Genomic DNA, 10106 nt, shown 5'->3' with positions numbered 1-10106 from the left:
TTTTTTGTGGTACTGGCGATGGAACTCAGGACCCTGCATTTACCAGGCAAGCGCTTACTCTACTGAGCTATCTCCCCGGACCCCTAGTGTGTTTTAATGTTAAAAATACTATTTTATTTCGAGTCTTGTACTATATGCTATGTTTTAAACATATTGTTTATTAGGTTAAGAAGGAGACTATTATTTATGTTTACTTCTTAAAGCATGAAGATTCTTGGATTCTATTTTATTTTGTATTGCCTAATGTCATTTTCAAATTAGTTGTTTAGATTACCAGATATAAACATGGAAAATTAGTTTTAAAAAAGTTATAAAAAATTAAAAAGAACAAAAATTAACTGATCCTTTCAATAGACCAGCAGAAATCAGCAGTACAATTATCTAAGCCATACTGCATATACACATAAATATATCTCTTCCCTTTATTTCTTTTGTCCTTTTGCTTATCCCAGTTTTTTCTTCCCATTGAACAGATTCTTCCCTTTCACAGTGTCTATTATACCTTTCAGATTTTACTTACTCTTTTAGGTTCTCACACTAGCTAGACAACACGATGGCTAGCACATGTGGGTCTGATTTATTTCACTTAACCTGTATGGTCTCTAGTTGCATCCATTCACCTATAAAAGCCTTGAGTTTATGTTTGCCTTTTTAATAGCTGAATAATACTCCACTGTATAAAAATACCACATCATTTTTATTTATTTCTCAGTTGATGGGTATTTTGGTTGTTTCCAAGATTTAGCTATGACAAAATTGTACTGCTATAAATATGGGTGCACATATATCATTGTGGTATGTTATCTGAAAACATACCTAGGAGGGGAAGAGCTGCATTGAATGGGAATTTCCTTCCTTCCTTCCTTCCTTCCTTCCTTCCTTCCTTCCTTCCTTCCTTCCTTCCTTCCTTTCTCCCTTCCTCCCTCCCTCCCTTCTTCCCTTCCTCTTTTCTTTTTTCCTCTTCTTTTCCCCTCTACCCCTCCTCCTCCCCTCCCCCCTTTCTGCTTTCCAGGCAAGCATTTTTTCCACGGAGCTATTTCCCCAGCCCTGAATGGGAATTCTAAATCCTAGCTTTCTGAGGAATCTCCACACTGGTTTCCATAGTACTTGCACCATTTTGCACTCCCACCAGCAGTGGAGAAGGGTTCCTTTCCCCCTAGAACCTCTCTAGCATTTGTTATTGGTTGACTTCCTCATGATAGCCAGTCTTTTGGGCATAAGATGGTATCTCAGCATTGTTTTAATTTGCGTCTCTTGAATGACCTATGATGTTGAACATTATTTATTTGTAATCTGTATTTCTTCATTTGTGAAGTGCATACTCATCTCAGATACCCTTTTTATACTGGGTCTTTGAATTTGGGGGGTTGTATTCTAAGGTATTGCAGAGAAATAATTATGCTAAGTAACATCTATGTAACAGAGGAAAGAAAAATGTGTATCTTAACTTTATTCAACTTTAGCCACTGCTTCAACTCTTTCAAAGAAGGATAAATTAAGAGAAGAGTGCATGAGCAATAGTTTCAAACACTTACTGTTAGAGCCAACAGCAGCTCAAGAAAGCCAACAAGATCCTCTGGAGCAACACCTGCACTTAATGTTCATACCATACCTCAGAGCATTTCAAGTCAATTACTAAAAATGTTTGAAAATTGATTAGGTTGCAGCACACCAAACTCAATATCTATTAGTGTTTTCCTTTTTTTTTTCCTTCTTGGGAGTTTAAGAGAAAATAAACAGATCTAAAAAAAAATATTTTAAAGCAACAGATTATGACCTAATTTCTTTATCTATCGCTCAGTCTGGGTAATGAAAATTGAACCCTGGGTCTTTGCCCTGAGTTATGTCCCAGCCTCTTCAATATTTTGGTAGAGGGAGCAATAAACGTTTTTGAAATTCTGAAATATTTAAAATAAAACATGAATTATAAACAAATATACAATACAGTAGAAAACTAATGATTGTAAAGTATGAAATATACTTCCCAGACTTTGTCAGGGTATAATCACCTGCTGATTATGCTATCAGATTATCAAAATCTGTGACACATTATAATCATTACTACCAGCACTTCTAAAAAACTTCATATAGAGATCCTTCACCAACCTCTACCTTTCTTGGCTCCACCAGGTGTCCAAGAGAATGTCACTTGACTTAATGCTTCCTTGCTGTGGTGAGCAATAGTGATATGGAGGCTAGGAGCTGGAAGTATGCTGTGACCAAGGCTCTGCACTGACCACAGTCTAGTCAAGCTGTGTAAGTATTTGAAGCATCAGGAAACTGAGCTGTTAACTGTTAATACATGATCTCAACATGAACTAATCCTCAATCTATTAAGGTGGACTCAAACTTGCAATTCTCCTGCTTCAGCTTCCTAGAGTCTCATCTAGCATTTAAAACGTCTATGAATAGATCTGAAGGTAATTAATAGGTTTCAATGATTAGGTATTTGAAAAACCAACTTTCTTTTCTCTGGGGATCAAAGTTCTTTATATTGCTAACTTTTTAAAAAATCTAGTGTAAGTTCTCACTTTTATAATTAGTAAAATAATGAAGATGAGACAAATGATCTTCATGGCTCCTTCAAATTTTAAAATTTTATTGTTCTCTGCAGGGCCACATTCATCACTGTTTTTCTTTAGTTCTGATAGGAATTAGAAATGCATCTCTTGGGTGTTTTTAGTTTTATTTTCACAAAGCCCACAATTACTTTTCATTAAAACAGAGTGCATGTAATCCCAGCCCTTGAGAGGCTGATGCAGGAGGATCACTATGAGTTTGAGGTCAGCCTACATAAAGAGACCTTGTCTCAATAAAACAAATAAAAACCAAACAAAACCAAGATTCTAAATGTATTTATCCACTGCAGTAGTATTACGTAAAATTATGACAATATTATGTTAAAGAAACTGTAAATGTTATAGAACATTTTTAAAAAATAACATTGGTATTAAGTACTTGCAAGAAAATTCCAAAAAATAAGTAACTGACCTGATGACCTGGTTACAGTGGGCACACATGGGAGTTCGTTTCCCCGCTGGGATGTGCTCTGCTCTTTGCACTAAAGTATCTTGGTCACCTGGCTGAGGCTGCCCCACAGCTGAGCTAGCTGGGGCCCTCGCTCCTGAGAAAGTTGCACTGTTTGATATTTTTCCAGTAGAAGGTGCTGAAATTTAAATGAAGAAAAAGCACAGGGAAAAAATAAGTCAAATAGACAATTTAAAAATAATCTGCCGACTCTTTTGCTCACCTGTTCACACATATCGTAAAGTTATAACCCAAACAGTGAACTGTCACTACACAAAACAGAAAGAAAATCAAGAGTTATGACACTGCAAGAGTAACAGGATGCTTCCTCCATTTCCAAGAGAGAGGGTTAATGAATATCAATGGTGATGTACTTTTAGTTATCTAGGAATCTATGCCAACTACTCAAAAGCTTTAATTTCAAATTATCATAGACACATTAAAAATCTCAATGTGGAAGATAAAACAAATTCCTTATACTCTCTTCTGATCTGTATTCTCTAAGAGTATATGGTTCATTGTAAAGTAGATATCTAGAATCAACCCTGCTCCTTCCCCTCCCTTATCTTTGGAAATAATATGTCCTGCTGATTTCTGATTATGGATGTTCTGGATTTTGTCCCTCTTCTCCATCCCTATAATGTCCAGTTTATGTGTCTCATGTCTTCCCTAGGACTAGCTGTCAAATGTCTTTTTCTTTAAATTCATCCTCCCAAGTGCCACCTAAGGCTGATATCTCACCCAAGTACAACTGTGAGTGAAACCTTCCAAATCTCCCTGTCATGTGGTTGACCAGTGCTGCCCACGGCTCTGAGCACTACACCAGCCCCGCCATGGCTCCATTCCTGCTCCCCAGCCTCATCTTTCAGCACTCTGTCATTCACTTGATGCTGCAGCAATACCCAAGTGTCACACTGCTTTTGAGAATGGGCCCATCTTTACAGAGGCTGTCTTGCTCTCAGACATCTCATTTCACCATTCTTCCTATTTGTACAGTAACTACTATTTACTATTTAAGGCTTAGCTCATAAGTCAGCTGTTTCAAAACCTCTCCTTGAGTTACCTCTATGCATGGCCCTTCCACATTATCAAAATCATATGTTTCTATGCCATGTCTCCATAGGTGAGTGGCAGACCTGACACGTCAGTTTCACTGGAAATGTTTGGCAGATTAGTGAAGCACATTCCTGGGTGTGTCTGGCTGGCCATGCGTGATATATGCATGACCCTTGCCTGTTCCTCTCAGGAACTGTGTGCTGCTCTGCTTCCCAGCCACCAGGAACTAAGCAGCTCTGCCCCAATGCCCTTCCATCCTGAGGTCTCTGCCTTGGAGCCTGGGACCATGTACTGACTCTTTTAAGTTATGGGTATTAGGAACTGCGTCTCTGTGATGGGAAGGCTGGCTAATGCATTTTGTAACTGTCTGTCTTCATTATTGTTTCTACTACACATTTTTGTCTTTTTCTCCCCAGCTAGTGAGCATGCTTCCAAGATTTATTTCTTATTCATCCCCTCACAATTAATACAGTGTCTGAAAAGCATGAATGGGCTGGAATCAATACATAACTGAATGAAGACAAAAACCATTAGACTGGAATCAACAAAAGGCCTTCATACCCCTAAGATATTAAAATCTAATTAGAGAAAAAAGCATACATTAAAATGGTTTAAGAGGAACAACTTATGAGAATCTGACAAATAATACAAATTAAGTGTATGCATGTACGTGGATATCTATCTATCGATATACACATATAGACTGACAGTCTCTCTATTAAAGGCATGGATAGTTAGATAAAATTAATTAAAACAACTCTAAGGATAATTATCCATCATCAGAATAAAGCCTGTTTGTAGTGATACACACCCACATTTGTAGACACTGAGCACATCCCGCACGAGGCCCTGCCTTGCACTTAATCTGTGAAATGGCTCTCCCCTGCCTGGAAGTGCTGCAAGACTGGTGTCTCATGCTGAGTCCTTTGGACTAGGAACACGTCTTCATCCTCTGCGAGATACACTTCCTCTTATAGAAATGTAAAGAAATTACTGCAGTGTTCACTCTGCCCAGTGTCGTCTGTGTTACCTCATTCTCTCTTGCAGAACGCAACACTCATCTCTGCCTCTGCCCCTTCTGCCCTCAGCTTATTATCTCTTAGAGCACCAGAAAAGTGTTTTCAAGGGCATTTTCGATACCAAATCCAGTTACTGTTTTACATGTGAGGCATGTGAAATGGATTTCTCCTACTGCCTTCTCTGAGGAACTCCTCTATTTTAAATTTTCCCCTCACACACCACTGTGTTCTGCTCTCTCTGAGCCTGTGTCCCTGATGCTGTATGCCAGACCCTCGCAATGGCTTCACGGGAAATGTCTTCAAGCTGGTTCTTCCTTTCGCATACCAATGCATGTAGCTATCATTTGAGTTCTGGTCTTGAGTTCCTCAAGTCTGGAGTATTACAATAAATCTCCTAGCACCAGTCTCTTCAATCGATTCTGCAGATTACTTTTCCAGAATCATGCCTCTGATAGCACTCTCTGAACACAAAGCTTCTGCAGCTCCTCAGTGTAGGACGTGTCCTGAGCACCCAGCCCTACAGTGAATCCCTCCACTCTTCACAACCTTGTTCATGCTTCCTGAGATATCACTGCCATTGTCATAATAATTTATTTAATATTCAACTTGCACACTCCTTATTTGATGGCACTATTCCCAAATTCTTACAACAGCATTTCACTATGATTAATACTGAAGTACAACAGAAACGTTAGTATGATTAATACTACTTTTTTACTTTATAAAGTAAAAAACATCTTTACTGGGGTAACGCGAGGTTAAGAAACCTTCCAAGGTCACACAGAGCAAAAACTAGGCAGCCCTGAACCTGGGTAATCTGACTTCTGAGTGTGTTTTAGACACCTCTCTGAGTTTCACTCACTGCCTCTGGAGTATGTCAGGTAGACCCTGCTTCTATGACCTCAGTGAAGGAAATGTTCCTTTCTCCATGGCCAGTTCTGTAGGGCTCACAGAAGCTCCATTTTCATCTCTAAGCACACTTCCAATCACTAGTCATAAGTGTCTTCTTGGCTCTTTTAACTTCTATAAACATCTGGCTTGTATAATTTATCAATACGCTACAAACCTGTTTTCCTTCCTAAGTCAATTATTAACTCTTAAAAATGGGTACAAACTATATATACTGTATATACTAACAGAAAACTGCCTTACAAGTAGGTGAAAAATATTTACTTGAATGGGCAAGATTTTTTTCTTTTTTACCTTTAAAAAAAAGAATACAAAAACCAGGCATGATGATGCATACCCATAATCTCAGCACCCTGGGAAGCTGAGGCAGGAGGAGCACAAGTTTGAGCAAGAACTTGCCTAGAAGTAAAAAGTAGTTGTCTCAGAGCAAAGGCCGTGGTTTGATACTGAGTATCAAAAAGAAGAAACAACAAAAACTATAGGGATAGATATCTTAATAAATGTGACTCAGTTCAGGATTTTAAATTATAGGAATATTCCAATTAGAAAATCTGAAAATCAGACCACAAAGAAAGACAAAGCCTTCCATCTTCCATATGCTTTTATTTTATCATATTATCTACACATAAGCTCTAAAATACTAAGTCACTGAGATATTTTTAGTGCATAGTATAGTAATTCTCCTTTAGGCGCTATAAAATGGAACATAATCCATCTGATCACATGTCAAGGAGAAGATACATGGGGAACTAATACAAGGAAGCCCTTCTTAAGCATGAAACATGTGACTATATTTTTAAGCACATGTAATAGGCTCTAAGCTCTACTGTTGTTCCTTGCTTGGTAAGAAAAGCCTTGCTTTCTGTTATGGCCCCACTTAAGCTATTTTGGATATGACAGAAATTCTCACACCTCCATTTGTTGCAGTGTTTCTAGCACATTGGCCTGCACACAAAGTTACACCAGCCCTGTTAATTACTGTGTCCTGCACATTTCCAAATTTCCCATATAAATAAAGTGATGTTTTGGTCCTTCAGACTGGATTTCTCACTATTCCTAGACAGAAATGGGCAATCTGTGAGCAGTCAGGTGCCAACACTCCTGCTCTTGGCTCACTTGGCTTGGCACCCTGGGGAGAGGAAGGTGTAAGGAGGAGAGGTCCAGGGAGAGGGAAACACCACAAAATGAGCCCTGCTTCCACTATACTTTGTAGCCCACTATATTATCCAGAGAAAACAGTCTTCTGGGAGCACAGGGTCCAACATGCTTTAAGCTTTTGGAACCCACTGTAAAAATCTTCGACTTTATACAGAAGAAAGAATTTGACTATAGTGAGATGACATCCAATTTGTTACAAAAGATAGGTTTTTTGTTTTGTTTTTTAAGTTCTAGTAAGACCATTGAATCAGCTCCATTTCACAACACAATGTAGGAACCTAAGTCACAGAAAGCTGTGACTTAGCCAGACTGAGTCAGTAAAGCGTCACAATGAAAACACTGGCAGGAAGTGAGTTCACGACTCGATTTCTTTTTCAACCTTAATCTTGAGCAAGTTTCATTAAATTTGGCTCTTTTTCTTTTGTGAATAATCCCTACCCTGCAGGGACTGGCTTAATTTTTTTCTTTTGTACTAAATATATTTCAGCATCACAAAACTTTTCTAAAAATTCAAGGTGAATCTCCATATTATCTCATTAATTTAAAAATTGTTATTTATGAGTCTTCCAAAGGGAAAGAACCAAGCTTTGGCAATTATATCATTGTGAGTAATCATATATCATGTACATCCCACTTGTTCCTCTGCCATTTCTGAACTGTTTTGAAGCAAATTCAAGATACATAATTTAATTCATAAAATTCAGTATGACCTCTAATAGTACTCTTGAAAAAAACATTTAAAATTGTCATATTTAAGCAATAATATTCTGTTATATCATAAAATAACCAGTCAATATACACCGTATTAGTATTCTATTGCTTCCATAACAAATGACCATCAACTTCATGCTTAAAGACAGTGCAGGTTTATTTGGTTTTTTATTTATTTCTTAATTTATTTTTATAGTTCATCTGTAAAGACAATGGTGGGTCAAAATCAAAATGCTGGCAGGACATTCTTCATTTTTTCTGAAGGCTTATGACAACTTTTACCCTTGCATTTCTTAGATCTTAGAGGCTGCCCAAATTCCTTAGTTTATGGCCACATCCATCATCTTTAAAGCCAACCTGATCCTCTCTTTGGCCATCCCCTTCTTCCATTTTTGAGGACCTGTGATGTTCATTAATCCTCACCACAATCTCCCTATCTTAATCCAATTCCAAAAAAGGTTCATACATTATACTTGGTTATATATTCTAACTTTCTTCTAATCTATAATCCTTCCATTTCCTCATCCCTTGCAAAATACACAATAAAGAAACCAAATCATATGTACTGATCATAACATGAATTAGTAATTGTCAAACTTCATTCTTTTTCTCTATCAAAATTTTTTGGATCTTAAAATAATGGTTTCTTAAAATCTTCAAAACATGATAAATGTATGTATGTGCATGTGTATATGTATGTATGTATGTTTTTTCTATGGTAAAAACAAAATAGAGAATAACTGAATTGGCTTACTGTTATAACAACATTAGTAGAATGTTACTGTCACTGTTTAACAGGTCAAGAATATAAAATTCAAAAAGGATAAGTATATGTGACTCATCCAAGAGCTTGTAGGACACAGAAATGAAGCAATTATTTTTTGAACAACTGCTATGTATCAAGCCAGGTGCAGGTTTTATCACTATGTATCCACAGACCCATGACTGTCTTCACATAGGGTAAGGAATGTTACAGACTGGTACACAGAAAATTGTGTTACAGTGCTGTGTTACATTCTGAATCCAGAATGGCCCCCAGGGGCACAGGTGCTCTGCCTTGGTGCTTCCACTTGCTAGCTACTGAAACACAGAGGAACCTATGATAATGGGGCCTTGTGGGATACTGTAGGGGAGGCCACTGACGAAGGTGGGGTTCTGTCTCTTCCTCTCTTTCATTCTTGGCCAGCTGGTGAATGGGCTTCCTCTGCCACACACTCCTGTGACAATGGACTCCCTTGCCAATAACCCATATTCAAGGGTACCAACTGACAATGGTTCACAACCTTCAGCCTATAAGCCAAAATAAAGCTGATTACATCAAGCTATTTTATTATACAGTAAAGAAAGTTAACACATGGGATAAGTGCTAAGAGTTGGGAAATAGCTTACTTTTATCTATTTTTAATCACCAAGTATTACACCAAAAATCTATAATGTATTGGGCAGAATACTATGCATGGACATACAGTAGAGAATGGAGCATGCACAGCCTTTTCCCTCATATAGTAGATTCTATCTAGCCAGAGGTGCTGTGGCTGATCTCAGTACAATCTGTCGAATAGATGAGCTTGGAAGAACTGTCTGAGAAAACTGACTAAAGAGTCACCAGCATATTGTTGACATTTGAATAATGTAAGTGAGTGATACAGCATGGAAATAGAAGAACATCTGAGGCACAAAGGTAATAACATGAACACCTAATGAATGGGTGAGAAGAGAAAAAACTGGCCAGTTATCAGGGAAGCAATGAAGGGATGAGCGGAGAATTTGGGACCCAAACCACATCTGTCTTATATCAAAGCCTAATCCCTATGCAGTCATTCATAAAAAAAAAAAAAAATTCTGTATTATGTACAACTGTGCACCAAGCCCTGCCAGTGACTGACTTGATCTATTATAATATAAATATGGATCCCCTCAAATGTGACCTAAACCTAGAAGTCCTCACCAGTTCAATGCAGGGCTAGAGATAACTGAGATTAATTTCTGCTATTTTAAATTCCTTACTGGGCCTAGTAACAAAGTTAGTAATAATTCATAACTGCACTACTGTTAAACTTTTCCTTTTTTAATTTTGATTTTTTTTTTTTTTTAATGTCATGGGCCCTTGTTTATTTCTATGCCAAGCACTGTGATTAAAATGTTTCACAGAGCCAGGGAGATAGCTCAGTAGAAATAAGCACTTGCCTGGCAAGCGCAAGGGCCTGAGATCAATCCCCTGTTCCA

The 10106-nt window shown here is 37.8% G+C and overlaps 1 protein-coding gene across 10 annotated transcripts in view; it reads right to left on the bottom strand.

The window, feature by feature from the left end:
* Pdlim5 (PDZ and LIM domain 5) overlaps window positions 1-10106 on the bottom strand; it is a 230076-nt gene that overhangs the window by 27486 nt on the left and 192484 nt on the right. For all 10 annotated transcript variants that reach the window (XM_023700583.1, XM_023700585.1, XM_004640625.2 and 7 more), the window contains one exon: window positions 2992-3166. In XM_023700583.1, coding sequence (XP_023556351.1) covers window positions 2992-3166 — 175 coding nt within the window. The remainder of the gene's footprint in view (window positions 1-2991; window positions 3167-10106) is intronic.

The sequence above is a fragment of the Octodon degus genome, unplaced genomic scaffold, assembly GCF_000260255.1.
Source record: "Octodon degus isolate 3935 unplaced genomic scaffold, OctDeg1.0 scaffold00125, whole genome shotgun sequence".
In the NCBI taxonomy this organism is placed as follows: Eukaryota; Metazoa; Chordata; class Mammalia; order Rodentia; family Octodontidae; genus Octodon; species Octodon degus.
Note: the sequence above shows the minus strand (reverse complement) of the source record. Positions and strands in the feature narration are given on the sequence as shown.